This window comes from Epinephelus moara, chromosome 16, assembly GCF_006386435.1.
Source record: "Epinephelus moara isolate mb chromosome 16, YSFRI_EMoa_1.0, whole genome shotgun sequence".
In the NCBI taxonomy this organism is placed as follows: Eukaryota; Metazoa; Chordata; class Actinopteri; order Perciformes; family Serranidae; genus Epinephelus; species Epinephelus moara.
In genome coordinates, this window is record NC_065521.1 from 15,260,921 (window position 1) to 15,277,396 (window position 16,476).

General features: G+C 39.1%; 1 protein-coding gene and 1 pseudogene across 1 annotated transcript in view; both read left to right on the top strand.

Annotated features, from left to right (window-relative positions):
- Window positions 1-9,797, top strand: part of LOC126402766 (glutathione synthetase-like) — a 13,229-nt gene extending 3,432 nt beyond the window's left edge. Inside the window, exons 2-12 of the mRNA XM_050065007.1 lie at window positions 653-798; window positions 963-1,038; window positions 1,570-1,709; window positions 3,086-3,202; window positions 3,520-3,600; window positions 3,700-3,777; window positions 4,174-4,240; window positions 5,630-5,824; window positions 7,237-7,318; window positions 7,411-7,600; window positions 7,720-9,797. Coding sequence (XP_049920964.1) covers window positions 653-798; window positions 963-1,038; window positions 1,570-1,709; window positions 3,086-3,202; window positions 3,520-3,600; window positions 3,700-3,777; window positions 4,174-4,240; window positions 5,630-5,824; window positions 7,237-7,318; window positions 7,411-7,600; window positions 7,720-7,843 — 1,296 coding nt within the window. The 3' untranslated portion in view covers window positions 7,844-9,797. The remainder of the gene's footprint in view (window positions 1-652; window positions 799-962; window positions 1,039-1,569; window positions 1,710-3,085; window positions 3,203-3,519; window positions 3,601-3,699; window positions 3,778-4,173; window positions 4,241-5,629; window positions 5,825-7,236; window positions 7,319-7,410; window positions 7,601-7,719) is intronic.
- A 3,938-nt stretch (window positions 9,798-13,735) lies between these two features.
- Window positions 13,736-16,476, top strand: part of LOC126402767 (glutathione synthetase-like) — a 17,263-nt pseudogene continuing 14,522 nt past the window's right edge.

A 16,476-nucleotide genomic window follows, 5' to 3' on the forward strand; every position in this document is an offset into this window, starting at 1 on the left:
GTTACTTACTGATCCATTAGAAAGAAAGCTAGCTGGACATCGGTTTTGAAGCCTCTTTGGTCACGGAGCTCCCTCCATCTCTTGAATGCCTGACTGAGGTTTACTCTTTTTTTTCCTCTTCTTTTATCACTCTCCTTTTTGCTCTTCTTTGCCTCCTCAGACAGAGGAGCTTGTTTTCTTTTGCTAGGCCGTTTTTCACTTATCTCCAAACTTTGTCCGTCTGCCATTGTGCTCGTGACTCAACTATCTCATGCCCAACTCCTTATAAGGACCAGCTCCAGTCCCTGATTGGCTGACTGACCAGTTTCGCAATACATGACGCATTTCCTGCCGTAAAGCAGATTTTTTCCACAAAATTTCGGCACCGGTGGCAGAAGCTTATTACAAAGATTGCAAAGCCACTGAGTAACCTATGTAAATGCTGATAGTCTGATTTTACTGCGACCACAACCCTGTGCAACCCACATGATTTTCATAATGATATATTTAGGAAAAGATGCTATCTGTTGCCTCTTTAAAGTAATAATATTATTATAATAATTACAGTGTGTATAGTGTGTGTGTGTGTGTGTGTGTGTGTGTGTATATATGTATTTATCTTTCTTGGTTTTTCTAACAGCAGCCAGTCACCACATTTGTGTTCTGCTTTCAGGTCGTGACCTACGCCCCATTTACACTCTTCCCCACTCCTGTGCCCAGAGCCGCCCTCCTCCAGGCTCTGGATGTGCAGACTCACCTCAACACATTGGTGGACAAGATCAGCCAGGACCCAGACTTTCTGGAAGAGGCTCTTGCAGGGTACAAAGGAATGCTGGTTGCATGGACCAGAATTTTTAGTTAATGGTTAAAGTTTATTTTTCTTTAAAACCTTGTTCAAATGTTTCTGATGTAACAGAATGAAGCACAAAGGGCTTCATCGCTGATGTGCAAGGTTTGATGATTTGTCTCCTTCAACATCACAGAGCTATCCAGGCAGATGATTTTACAGCTAAGTTGTTTGGCATATACAGACAAGTGCAGCAGGAAGGTTGGAGACAGGTAAGAAAGAAAGCATAAGGCATTTTTCTATAAAATGAGATAGTTTGCTGCGGCTGGTGGGCAGTGTTTGGGGATTCACTCGACTGTTTCCAACATGGCGGCCAGGTCACAAACATCCTTATTTTATAGCTTAACAGTAGGGGGAGATTGCCATAATTGTGACATTTTTCACTTTCCACTCTATTACTCAGAGATTTTTCTACCTCTGAAATATTTTCAGGCACATGACCTACATGTGTCTGCTATCACAAGTTTTTCAGTAGAGAAAAGTGTTTGATGAGTCAAACCAAAAGGGTACGCTATCTGATGTTACACCTGATGCACATGTGAGTCTTAATTTTAACAGTGTGAGCTAACTGAAACTGAACTAAAACATTACCCAGTGGTGAAGATGAGGTGATAAAGGTTTATGTGATTTAGTGATTATTATAATGTGCTATGTTATGTTTGTAGTAACATGATTATTTCTACAGGTGGGTCTGTTGTGGATGATTTTATGAGTGAAATTTAAACTATGTATTTTCTTTCCAGTCCATAGTGGTGGGTTTAAACCGGTGTGACTACATGGTGGATCAGAGGGAGGATGGGACTCCTTCCCTGAAGCAGATAGAGATCAACACTATTGCTGCTGGTGCTTTTGGCATGGGTGACTGTCTCCCTGTAGTGCACAGGTATCTGAGAACATGTAGGAGAAGTAATAATACTGAAAATATTTTATTGCCTAATGAGGGAACACAAGCCCCTGGCTCACCTATGAAAGCCCTCGTATTTGCAGTGTTACGGGTGTCTATTACGGCATTCCCCGAAAAAAATCACAAGCAGCGCACAATTAGTGATGCATTCATTTTGGTCAGATAAAGATGGTACAGATCAGTCTGCTGCTTCCCAATGATCAGTTGGGATGATACTCTTCCACTGTTCGAACGGAATCCGCATTGTTCCTCCTGAATCCGAGGTTCGACAATTGGTCGGAGCCTCCTTTCCAGCCCCCAGTAGTAAACTTTTCTAGGGAGGCTGAACAGTGTGATACTGAGTGTAATCTAAAAAAATGGGAACCACCACCTTGGTCTGCCACTCTACAGACACTGTGCCCGACCTCCATGTGAAAAGGTGTGTTAGCCAATACAATATCCAGGGCCTTCAGCATCTCAGGGCGAATCTCATCCACACGTGGCACCTTGCTGTTAAGAAGCTTCTTGACTACCTCAGTGACTTCTGCAGGATATGGATAAGGCTTACCACAAATCTTCAGAATCTGCCTCCTCCACAGAAGACATATTGACCAGGTTCAGAAGTTCCTCAGAGTGCTCTTTCCACCACTTGACAATATCCCTAGTTCGGGTCAGCAGTTTTCCTCCCCTGCTGAACACAGCCTGAGACAAGCCCTGCTTTCCCTTCCTGAGGCGTCTCACCGTTTGCCAGAACTTCATGAGGCCAACTAGAAGTCATTCTCTATAGTCTAACTGAACTACATCCAGGTTTTCGCTTTGACGACTGCCACACCTGTAGCCCCTCTGGCCAGCTGATACCCTTCCATTGTTTCAGGAGACCCCTAGGCCAACCAAGCCCAAAAGGCCTCCTTCTTCAGGCTGACGGCCTGGGTTCTTAAGTTGCGGCCATGACAGACACCAGTGACCTCCTGACCACAACTCTTGGCAGCCACCTTTACAATGGAGGCTTTGAACATGGACCACTTGGATTCCAGGTCCCCAACCTCCCTGGGATGCACGGAAATCTCTGTCTGAGGTGGGTGTTGAAGACCTTGTCGATAGGGGCCAGACATTCCCAGTTCATCTTCACTACCTGTTTGGGTTTACCAGGTCTGACCAGCAGCCTCCCCCACCATCTGATTCAACTCACCAACAAGTGTTGATCAGTTGACAGCTCTGCTCCTCTCTTCACCTCGGTGTCCAAATGTTTGTTTGTTGTACAGATGAATTAAAAGTTACAATGAGAATGGTGTCATACAAACAACTCATCATGCTGATTCCTCACCACACCTGTAATTTCATTTTATGTAAAACTATGGCTCTCTCTGATTTGTCAGGCACATACTGAGGTCAGCTGGTCTTTTGGAAGAGAGTGAGTGCATTCAGGATACCAACACCACTCCTGGAATGATGGCTGCTCTCGCCAAGGCATGGGAGCTCTACGGCCAACAGAAGTAAGTGTAGTGATGGTGGAGGTCAACAAAACATAGTGTCAACAAAATATTTCGAAGGAAAGAAGATGTCATGGACATTAAAAATGGCAGGTTTCAGTTGATAAACGTATCATTTTTTTTTATAAACATGTAATATAACAATTTTTTTTAGTGTTTTCCCCCAATACATTTTACTTTGATTTGGTGCAGAATTTATCCTAAATGAAAACTCTAGAGCAAAGTGTAAAAGCATTTGAACTTACACTACATTTGCTTACATTTTCTGTTGTTTCACACTCACTAAATAATTGGTAATGAACTTGATTCACCTTCTGCAGGGCAGTAATCCTGTTTCTGGTTGAGGATGTCCAGACTTCCAAACTTGATCATCGTTACATTGAGAAAGAGCTCTGGAACAGGTCGGGGCAATGGGCTAAAGAGATCAAGGAAACCACATTACTTAAACAGAAACTTTATAGACTTTCTTTTTTGAAGAAGATGATTCTCTTTCTGTGCAGGAATATTCCAGTTATCCGCAGAAAGTTTGAGGAGGTGTCCAGAGGAGGATCTCTTGATGCCAACAAAAACTTGTTTATGTAAGTATTCATTTACTTTTTATTACTGTGAAACTTGTAGATGTAGAGGGCAGGGTTGGGATATAAATGGAGAGCTTTGGAGGTGCTGGTTGGAGATTTGTTTAACCCTCTGAAAGAGCCAGGCTAGCTGCTTCCAGTGTTTGTGCTAAGCTAAGCTGGCTCTAGCCCTGCTGTTGTGAACACATGTAAAATTGTTGTTCATCTTGATGCATTAAGGATATTATTTTACCTGCGACTGGTTATGAAATATTTTACTAGCAAGGATGGCTGATCACATGTTTTGACCCTCACAGTATTTATGACATTCTTTCGGTCAAGCGATAATACATCAGTTCCTTTAATCTTGTTGAAGATATTTTGGACATGTCCTAATGCTTTTTAACTGTAACTCTGCAGAGATGGGCTGGAGGTAGCTGTAGTGTACTACCGCTATGGCTACATGCCAGATAACTACACTGAACAGGTAGGATATTAATACTCCAGAGTTAATTGAAAACTGCAGTACTTAATTTGGCAACTTGCTGGCAGCAGAAACAAACTGTTTACACAGTATTGACGAATGACCTTATGAGGTTGAGCGGGTCAACAGTCATTTATTTGCATATCCAGCATACGTAACAATTATTTTGTGTCCACCTGATGAATGTCCAGTAGTCCAATATTCACTCCTCTTTTAGCTCTGTATTGTCATTTTTACATAGGTAGAAAGCCTCTGGTACAACTGGTCTGTTCAGAATGCTATTAGCAGCGCAAGAAATGCCCTTTGGCACCAGGAGCAGTTTTATTACGTTTCACTTACACTTTCATGAGGTTTAGGCACAAAGACTACATGGTCAAGTTTAGAAAAAATATCATGGTTTGGCTTAAAAAGAAGTATATTAAATTACGTATGTCATATGACATAAATCACTCATATACTTAGGGACATGAATTCCGGACTTCTGGATCAGAGTCCTGCATTTGTTCTGTCTGCCACCCTGACAACCTTCTTTTCTTTCTCTCGCTTTATACTACTGAAAGTTACCTGACTTTCTCCGGCGCTGCATAACAATTAACACAGCAGATGATGGCAATGTGAACATACTGCTGCAGCACAACCTTATTCATAGCTGTGATACTAATACCAACTACTAATGCCCATTTAATTGAGTGATAACATCTGAACTGGATGATTTCTGGCTCTTTAGCTTATGTATCAATGTTTGAGTTCACCAGGTAGTGGCTAACTCTGTCTGACTGTTGTGTGCTGCTGGCCAAGTGACATACAGTCGGTTTGTCAGAGCTTTTTTTTACTGAACAGGACACTGATGATGAAAGTGCTCATGATGAACTGAAATAGTAAAGTAGTGGGCTGGAAAATCAAAACAAGTTAAAAGACACTAAAGCGCTGAGTGGAAGCTGAGTGACAATTATTTGTAGGCTGTCAGTACCAGTGACTACTTTCACATTACGCATCAATTGTTAGTGTAATTAAAATTATCAGAGCAGCTTCAAAGCTGCATAAACCATTTTTGACTACAAAGGGGGAGAAAGTCTTCAAAACAACGTCATATAAGTGAGACAGAAGTTGGGCTGGACATCAGGTTCACCTTTTGGGGAAAAAAAAGTAATAGTAATGTCATTGCATGTCATTTACCAGGACCTACTTTCCATTGTCATGTACAGTATTTTCAGGATGCATCACAGAAATATCCAGTCACATAACTTTCAATATTTGTTGACACCTGATGACTTAATGTGTTTCTAGATTATCAGTTCCTTCTGTCTTAAAAACAACAATTGAATTGAATTAATGGAAAAGAATATTTCCAGTTGTGAATCATTTCTAACACAGATTTCATGTACGGTATAGACTTGGGATGCTCGTCTTCTGGTGGAGCGCTCTCTGGCTGTGAAATGTCCAGATATCAGCACTCACCTGGCTGGAACCAAGAAGGTCCAGCAGGTGCTCGCCAGACCTGGAGTTCTGGAGAAGTTCTTCCCAGACCAGCCCCAAGTAGTGGAGCAGATCAGAGCAACATTTGCTAGCCTCTACACTCTAGACATGGTGAGAAAATAACAGACTGCAGATCTGTAAATGTAGTGTGGAGTTTTCTTTAAGTGTGTCACTGACACACATTGCATGTATCCTTAAGGCCTGACAAATCTCATGAATACCTTTTATTCATCATAAAACATTTGCAAAGCCAATCTTTTTAAATATTTTGAATACTGCATTGTTCACATCCATAAGTGCTTTCCAGTTTCAAAGAAACACATGGTGCCTGATGACTCTGATTATAGATCCACTGCTGCATCACGGTATCACAGAATGTGACTGAAAGAATAAAAACAAATAGACAGTTCAAATATGTTACCAGAACGGACTGGAAGGAGCCATGAAATCAGCAGTGTGTCATCACACAGCAGTTTGTATGATATCCTACCAATTAGCACCCCACAAATGTCTTTATGTACTTCATGTGAAATTAAGTATTCAACATAAAGTTACATAGGTTTGGTTTAGGAAAAGAGACATGGTGAAGACGTACATTATAATGACTTTAACTTCACTCAAAGTTCAGGTCTCCCGGGGAAAGTCCTGTGTTTTTTGACCCATCTACCACCCCAATCTGTATATACGAATCTTGGTGCATTACTTTGCATAGAAAAATGTATATAGAGCATTTAAAAAAGCCTGAAATCAGTTATACATGATCTAAATAACATCTTATTTCAGACTGTTTTACAGAGGTGTCAGCTTACCTTTATGATCTGCAGCTGCAGTTTGTGGTGCTGTTGAATTTTTTTTCATTATACAGAGTTTTTTTGTTTTTTTTAGCTCAGCCTCATTCACTCAGAAATGATTCATTGCATTTTGTCAGGTTTATGTTTTTCAGTCACATATAGAATTTACATCCAACTGACATAAACCAAACACAAAGAATTTATGTAATTTGATCAAATAAAACTGAGACTATGAGAATTTATGTAGCTATAACTCATACAATTAACCTAATTTACTTTATTCAAGTTTTTCTAGTTATTGTTAATAAATTCTGTGTATTTCAAATATGTTAAATGTACTTAAGTTTATTAAAGTAAATTAGGCATATTCCATGAGCTATAGTTACATTCATTCTCACTCTAATTATCTCAGTTTTATTCAGTTATATTTAATTACATATGTGGTATTTTCCATTCATGTTAAAATAACTTGACTGAATTGGGTAGAACTTTAACATGTCATTGAAATATGTAAACCTGACAAACCAAAACATTTGAATGAAGGGGGTTCAACAGTTGTATTAACACTTCTCTAAAACGGAACACTTTAACTTTAATGACAGTAGGATTCATTGCAGATGGCTGTATTAAACCACATTAGTTTTAACAAGGTGTATTTTTTTGTCTGTATTTATCCCAGAATAAAAATGAGAATAATTAGAGAATAATTTTTGAAACTCTTCTGGGCTCCAGGGTGCAGAGGGTGACCAGACAGTGGCCATGGCTTTGGCCAATCCAGATGAGTTTGTCCTGAAGCCTCAGAGAGAAGGAGGAGGTAAGATGACATCAGCATACCCCCTGAAAAAGATAGCTCAGGACATGCATTAAGACTACATGACCTCATATGTCTCTGCTTCACCACTTCAGGGAACAATTATTTTGGAGAAGAGATTGTACGAGTACTACAGGAGGTTAAAGGTGACAAAAGGAGAGCTGCTTATATTCTGATGGACAGAATCCGACCCAGAACAGAACAAAACATCCTGCTGAGGAGAGGACTTCCTCTCAAACTCTCCACTGTTTGTAGTGAAATAGGAGTTTATGGAGCCTATGTGAGGTACAGTATACACAGAGCTGTACAGCATGCATGTGGTGAAAATGAAAATAAAAATCATACATTTATAGATTGTTTGATAATCATGAAAAAAAATCTGTGTTATTTGTCTCCATGCACAGGCATGAAGGAGAAATGGTCCTCAATGAGGCTGCTGGTCACATTTTGAGGACAAAGAGCACCAAGCACAACGATGGAGGCATTTACAGTGGGGTTACTGTGCTTGACAGTCCATTTGTCATCTGAACTCTCCTCCTGATATCTATGGAGGCCCTGATCTATTTCATGTCTGTTTGCATGTGTTTTCTTAGTTGCAGTGCATTGAGCTCTCAGGGCCACTGTAGAGCACCAACCTGAAGCAGGAAGTCAATATTTTTCACCAAAATGCTGCAGCTTGCAGTTCCACAGGCTGAACACTGGGTGGCAGTAAAACCAAAGGCATGTTTCTCAAATATAGTTAAAAACACCAGCAGATTTAAAAAGTGGCTTCAGAAACTAATTCCCAGTATAGAGAAATGGAGGGAACTAATGGAAGAAGTAAAAGAAATGGAGCAGTTAACATATAACATTAGAGGAAATCCAGGAATGGGACGCATACTGTGGACTAAATGGGAGAGCTACACAAAAAGTAGGGGGGAAATGACATAACATTAAGATCTTGCACCTCAGCTTAATATTAAAAAAACAACAATTTAACCAGACATCCAGACCGCCAATAGATTGTTATGGTTATAGATTGTTAAAATAATAATTAAGAAAGGAATAGATAAAGTGCTCCCCCTTTGGTTGTTGAAACCCATAAGAACCTGGACCAATTTCTCCTTAAAGGAAAATTATGGGGGGCATAAAACAGACTAAGTAGACCACATAGAACATATTTCTGACATTTTTTTCAAAATACCCCCCCTCACTGTCAGAGATCTGTAATGTTACATATATGTCACATTGGGTGTTAAGAACCTGGATAATTTATCCATCAAGGAAAATTATGGGGGACATAAAATAGACTAAATAGACCATATAGAACACATTTCTGACATTTTTCTCAAAATAACACTCATTAGTGTCAAAGATCTGTCAATGGGTGTTAATGATAAATTCATTCCTCTTTTGAAAATAAATCAGCCTTAGTCTTTTTTGGTTTGATAACAAAGCTTTGTCTTTTTATTTGGGTTTCCACAATATCATAACTTTACCTCTTAGGTTTAACAACAAAATTTTGATTTATTTCACAATACAAAAATTTGCAAATTGAATTAAAAAAAGACTGCCTCATCATATTGGAGGTCTTCTCAACAAGCCATTGTAGCTGTAAAAAAAACTGAGCTACAGTCTTTTTCTGGTCATGTTTTTCTGTTTGGTAACAAAGATTCTTACTTTACCTCTTAGGTTTAACAACAACATTTTCTTTTCATATTTGTTTTACAACACACAAATGAATACATTTGCAAAAATTTGCAAATTGAATAAAAATAAAAACTACTACTGGGTAGCTGTATTTTGCTGTCCAGGGTTCATCTTTGGTTGAGGTACTTCATCTAAATCACCTGATTCACTGCAGTCTGAATCACTAGACTCACTTGACTTGTCATTCTCCATGTCTTTGTTGCTGGGAGTGTAATCAGGGTCCTCAAGGTCGTCATCTGAGCTACTTTCACATCCCTCAAAGTCACTGTCGTTGGATGACTGTCAGTGCATCCTGAACACTGTATCGCTTCTTATCCATAATGCAGATAAAATTAAATTACAATTTTCAATTAATCTTTTCAATTTTTATTATTTATTTATTTTCATTAAATTTTCAAATGATATAGGGTAGAACAAAGTGATATAGGGTCTGTTTTTTTTTATTCACTGATGGGTAAAAATGGTTTCCTTATATATTTTGTTAATAATTGGATTCATGTAATGTGATTTTTTGTTTACATTTGTTTTAATATGCTTTGAATTGAACAATATAAAATGTATTAACTAAATATCATTGAAAAAGTTAAGTTAACTGAGCAGATCATAAAAAAATTTCTTATTGTGACATATATGTCACAATAGGTTTTCCATGACAATTTTAAGGTTAAAGGTCCGATGTGACATATATGTCACAACGATATTTACCTGACTTGTTTTATATCAATTTGTTCATGAAATGTGTTCACAACAGGTTAAATGTAATAAAGGACTTGTTATGTAAGCATTACAATTCTTAAATGGTTTGAATCTTACCTTTGGCAACTTGTTATGTAAGCATTACAATTCTTAAATGGTTTGAATCTTACCTTTGGCAACCAAAAACAAGCTTTTTAAATTTAGCTAGCTCTGCCCCTAGTGGTAACCTGGCACACAGACATCTTGGAAATGTTGTTGTGGGAAGACCAAATCACATGACCTATCACATGATCCACCAGGATGTTAAGTATGTGTCACTCTGGGACTTCATGACTTAAAGTCAAGGAGAAAGCTGTTCATGGAATTTTCCAGAACATTTAAAGGATGTGTGGCACCTGTGTCACGGTGGGTTCTTATACCAATATTTAGGTATTTTTTTGTTTATGATATGTTTACCTCCTTCCAGCTATACGATATTCAGGAAAGTTAATTCAACATTTATCGTGTATTACTGTATGTGTCTTCAGAAATGAGTTGGATTATATGAACTTCAGTGTAAAAGTGGATGATTGTTGTAATGATGTGGGTTGAGAAGAGCAGGGGATGGAGGGTACATAAATTTTGTGTATTTAGTATTCTTATCCTTTATTATTTTTGATAGTCTTAAGGGTAGATTCTTTTTTTGTTTTGTTTTTTTGTTTGTGTGTGTGTGTGTGTGTGTGTGTGTGTGTGTGTATTGATTGACGCTGCTGTTTTATTTTTCCTGGCGTTTTTTTCGGTTCTTGTCTTGTTTTTCTTCCTCTGTTGTGAGGATATGATCAATATGTCACAATGGTGTTTCACATTTTGAAAAAATAAAGTAAAAAAAACAAACAAAAAACACCAGTAAATATGCGGAGTTAATTCCAGGTAACCAAGGCTACAGTGTTTATGTGAGTCTGTGTTTGTCTACACTGCACTGAGGGATGAGAACCAGAGGGGCAGAAGTGAATTCCTTTTTTTACAGAAACATGAAAGTATACTCAATGAACAAAAAGTAGTTTTCCTAGGCAGTGATCGGATATTCTGCCACTAGAGGGCGCCACAAATGTGAAAACTTTATATTTCATAATAAAGTACAGGTACTAATACGAAATTACTTTTTGCACTCTCTAGGGTCACGTTTCATTTGATGCATAAAATTTGCGTGGCTTATTACAATAAATCTAAATTTCAGGACATTTTACATTCCAAACTTCCAAACCAAAGCTGACACAGACATTCTTTGGGTTCAACAGTGAGGCCGCAGTGATATTCAATACCTTGATCTAATTTTTACTGTACTGTATGTGCAGCATTTTCTATTTGATCTCAGTTTTAACCAAATGCTTTGACTGTTGTAAGTGCTTTAAGACTATAAAGGCCAGCCAACACCCCTAAAATTACCAATATCCTTTGACAAATCTTGAATATCCCAAATATTAAACTCAAGTAAAAAGAATTTCATTCAATTCACAATTCATTATTTTGAAACCAACCATGACTCACAACAGTCTGCTGTTTCCTCAGTAGTTGAGTGGTAAGGTTAACTTATGATGCAAAGGTTTAGAGTTCAAATTCTGCTCTTGCCATCCTGCAGGTGGTCTGAATCTTTGCATTTTTCAGGTTAACTTTTGACACTTTTCACATAGTGGCACTATTTGTGTATGAATTAATAGACATGAGATGCATTCCAGCTCTTAAATGAAATCAAAATGCAATACAAATGTAGTCAAGCAAAAAAATAAATAAATCAGTGAACGCAACATCAAATGTTGTGGATCTTGTCAGTTAAAAAAAGTAACAAACATTCAAATGCTTTGGACCCTAATAAATGCCAGTTGCGGCCTTAATTACATTGTTGTACTGTTATTTTTTTTATTAAGGTGAAGGTTCTGACTACTTCTTGCACCACTGTTTTCAGTTTTCAGAACAGTAGACCCTTCACTAAGCCCCGCCCCTTTGTGATGGCCCATCAAGCTGTTGGAGCTAGCATGGAGCCCACACTGTAACTAAAGAGAAGCAGACAGAGGGGTCTACAGTATGTGTTTGAAGGATATATCCAGGATGTCAAACTCATCCAGCAGCAAAAACAGGTTAAAAAGACAAAGATGGTTAGAAGCTAAAGCCGAACTACAGGCGACAGATCACAGTGTAAAAGTGAACCACCGCATCACTGCTGATCGACTCAGAAGACAATAAATATAAAGGGAAACTTGGCGGATATTGAACCAGCTGTGTGGCACCGCAGTTTGTGCAGATGAACAGTGTTTGCCCCCACCCCCGACTCGATTGACAAATAATGTGTGGTATAGGCAAAATATAGTACATTTTGAAAGACAGTCTGCAAGCCATTTAAAATCAGTCCTCCTGCCACAATTGGCCCCCGGGCCAGACTTTGGACATGCTTGGCCTAGACATACTGATGGAAGTCACTGGAGGGCAGGCTCTTCCTGTCTTTCTGTTATAAAGAAACCCCTCGACGGCTGGCCAGCTGCATCGCTCATGTTTGGAGATCTTTGAGGATCTGCAGTGATCGGAGAGGGCAGTCTACGCCGCAGTCCTTCTTTCCTTGTGTGTGCCATTGCTTTGAGGTGAGCATTGAGTTTGTCTATCTGAGCAAAATCATTGTCTTAGATCACTTCTGACACAAATGTAACAAGGGGTCGTTCACTCATGATCAAATGCAGTGAAGCAGTTTTCTCCTCTTCTGAGCAGGCACTTTAACAACAAGCAGAGTGTCACTCAAATCCTTGATACTCACACAAGGAGGAATGTCACTGATGGACTAGTTTGGTGAGGTACATTTTTGCTAATAATAAAGGCATGTGAAACACTCACAAAAACCATCTTGGACATTGCATCTCCATGAAGTCTGTAGTCCAGTAAAACCTGTCCCTAATGCCCACCCCCTCAAAGCTATGCAAAGTTAAATGGTCATAGGGTGTGGCTTCAACAGGTTAAGACTGGACCCTTGACTAAGGCTTGTGAGTCTAAGCAGACAAAACCATGCTATCTTAGAGTAGTTCCACATTGTTGAAGATCTTTCTCCAATACCGTGCCTCTGCAGCGACATTTTCTTACAGGTAAGGGCAGACATTATGCTTTGACTATCTTATTGTCTGAGAGCAAACAAGGCAAAGTTATTTAAATTAGTGGTGGGACACAATTAAAAAAATTAATTAATCAGAGGCTTTGTAATTAATTAATCTTGATTAATGACATTTTTAGCAAATAGCAATATCTGACAAAATAAGCAAAATTTTTTTCATCTGTCTATTACATCACTATTACAGTTTCTTCCCTGGTGTACATGGAAAAGACAAGTTTGAGGCATTACATCCAGTCACTGTCACCGATTCGATATGTTGTGTTTCCTGCTCTGTCAATTTCTTTTGTGGAATGTTTTCAATTTCAGGGGCCGGGCAGCTCTGCTGGCTGTCTCTTTTGTTGTTACCAGTGTTATTATTATAAGATACCGGACAGCTTTGCCTCATCTCAAAAACAGAACTTCTGACAATATTTTGATTTCCATCTTACTGTAAACCATTGCAGTCAATGAAAAATCTATATGTTGTCTAGATGACGTACAAAAATCGCACATTTTCAAAAAATCATGCAACGCTGATAGCTGAAGTCATAGTATGAAGGCAGTCTAAGGTTTCTTACTTGGCAGGTAGTTCAACAGGATCATGACTTGTCCTTGGTGTCTAAGGTTGTGAGTTTCTAATGCCTAATCAGAAATAGGTCTTTCTCACAGCAGACATTTTGACTTTTCATTTTGCGATAATTTGCTATTTAGCCATTATTGATTTCTTGATTTCTTTATTTACACCTTTGTTGTTTCCTCTGTGACATGTCAAAATGACAACGACCTATTGTACTGTGTGGTTTAGAGACACATGGTTTCTAACATAGTTTTGATTTTAGAAGTTTAAAAAGTTTTTGTCGGGGCATTTCTGCTGACAGCCCATCCTGTATTTCTCATTTGTCTTTCTGCTCTTTCTGTTTTCATCTTCCTCCTTTTTCTTTCTTCTCAAAATGCCCGGCCCTGACTCACTGCTACACAGCAGCTATAAAGTCCATTTGCTTCCTGAAAGGTTGCTGTGTTTTTGTGATGGCAACAGAAGTATTTCTCCAGCAGCTAATCTCAAATCCTGACAGATTAAACTGTTTAGTGGAAGAAGCGAAAGAGTTGGCTTTTCAACATGGGCTTCTTATGCGCACACTTGAGACCCCCAATTCATCTGAGGTAGGATTAACCACACAGATTTGTTTGAATTGTTTGTATCTGTTTTGAACCCCTTTTCACTGAGTGGTTTCCATTAGAGGCTGACATAAAATGGAGAATCCCATGGGACCCTTGGGTCCCTTAGAGATTGGGAGGAATTTACATGCTGAAAATCAAGTCAAGATAACACTGATGCAATTATTGGTTACAAAGCCATCTGCATCCATGCATGTTTTTTTTTTTTTTTTAATTAGTAACCCAACAATAATATACAAATAACGGTAAGACTTGATAAAAACAACCCAGTAATTTTTAGTGTGTAGATATGCTATGTTATCATCTGTGGTTTTATAGGCTGCAGAAATTAAAGCCTCTGGAAACCCAAATCCACAATAGCCTTCTAACTATGCAATTTAGGGTCTTATGTACATAATATAAAACATGTAAAAACAATTAGAAATCAGTTTCCATCCAAATAAGAAATATATGTCTTTTAAGTTTTTGTACATTCTTGAAATTGGGTTTGATTTGGCCGTGGTTATCGCTGAGATTTATTACGCAATAAATTCCAAACCAATCATAAATCATCCGTCAGTTGTCTCATCCCGCCCCCCAGTGGCAGCGCAACAAAGCCTTTCTGCTCCAGCTAAATCTGCCTCTTTGAGTCTGAGCCAACAAACAGCTTTCTAGTCTGATGTTTAGAAAATACAGATCGTAAACTGGCTGAACCGCTCGGCTGCGACCCAGCGGAGGCTCTGCCTCCGGCGGGCTCCCAACAGCACTCGAATCAGGTTGACCGGCTCCAGAGCCCGGACAATCCGAGCCTTTGCAGCTCGTGGAGCTGCAGGAAGAGGCGGCTTGTGAGCGGGCCTGGTATCTAGGCCTGGTTTCATTACATATTTCATTAAAATCTTGGGATAAAAGGTAGATTAATTATTTTACATTACACTCTGTTGGCCACAAACGTTGAGTGTCCCATAAATCTGTGATTAAAGAGTGGATGCTTTATGAAGGGGCCGAGGGTGATGCAAGATTTATTCATTTACATTTTGTATTGCATTTTTGATAATGTTATACCACGTTAAAAAAACAAAGCAATATTTACAGGAACATTTTATACCAAAAAGGCTATAATCAATATATTTATATTAACAGTGGATTACTAGGTGCACCGTACTGTGTGTGAGAATACAGTCCTTCAGCACTGCGTCCTACCACACTAACAGTTGATCGTCGGCAATCAGCCCCCCGTAGCATCACAAAAGTGTTTAAGACTTCACATGTGTCCTGGCCTTAAATCAGATGACTTCTTTTCCTGAGTGGAGAGCAGGCCTTAATTACTTCACTTTAAATTGATATTAGTTCAAATATCACAGTATGTTACATCAGTATTATTTTTTGGCCTGTAAAAAATGTGTGAATTATGTGTGCATGTTATGGGGGAGTGGTGTTGCCTTAAATAAAAGGGAGAAAAAAAACAAAACAAAGAAGGGGTGTCTTGGTATAAAGAAAACATTGTGTGCCACTGCCCTTCCACCATATAGCATTCATCTTAAAAGGAGAGCTGCCACACACAAAAATATCATTATGTACATTTTGTGTGCAAATGAAAGTTTTTTTTTACCCAAGTATTTCTAGAATGCACTGGTGATATCTTTATCTTTCTTGGTTTTTCTAACAGCAGCCAGTCACCACATTTGTATTCTGCTTTCAGGTCGTCACCTACGCCCCATTTACACTCTTCCCCACTCCTGTGCCCAGAGCTGCCCTCCTCCAGGCTCTGGATGTGCAGACTCACCTCAACACATTGGTGGACAAGATCAGCCAGGACCCAGACTTTCTGGAAGAGGCTCTTGCACATTGGTGGACAAGATCAGCCAGGACCCAGACTTTCTGGAAGAGGCTCTTGCAGGGTACAAAGGGAATGTTGGTCACATGGATGACAACATTTTGTGCAATTTTTTTGACAGGAGCACAGTGTAACAGAATGAAGCTCAAAAGGGCTCCGTCACTGATAAGGTTTGATGATTTGTCTCCTTCAACATCACAGAACTATCCAGGCAGATGATTTTACAGCTAAGTTGTTTGGCATATACAGACAAGTGCAGCAGGAAGGTCGGAAACAGGTTAGTGATGTAGATAACCTGCTGTGAAACAGGATAGACCCTTTTTGTATTTGTTAACAGAGATGATGTAGGCTATTTAGTGGGCGGAGCCAAACTGGTGGCAGAAAGGGACAGTAGTGGTTTCAGTGTGAGTGCTGAGTAAAACGTAAAAAGCACGTTTATATTTCTCAACCAATTGCAATGAGTTGTTTTTATATCCATGGGTGTCAGGGCCGTACGCAGGATTTTTGAAATACCGAGGTCATTTAGTCGTGGTGCACGTGGGGGGGTCAGAAATTTTTGTCAATTATATATCAAAAGCCTTCAATCTGGTGTACTTTGACAGCCAAATTAAGAGGCTACATCTATAAAGAACTACACACATCATATTAGATTAATCCCATCTTATCATGTTTCTCTTC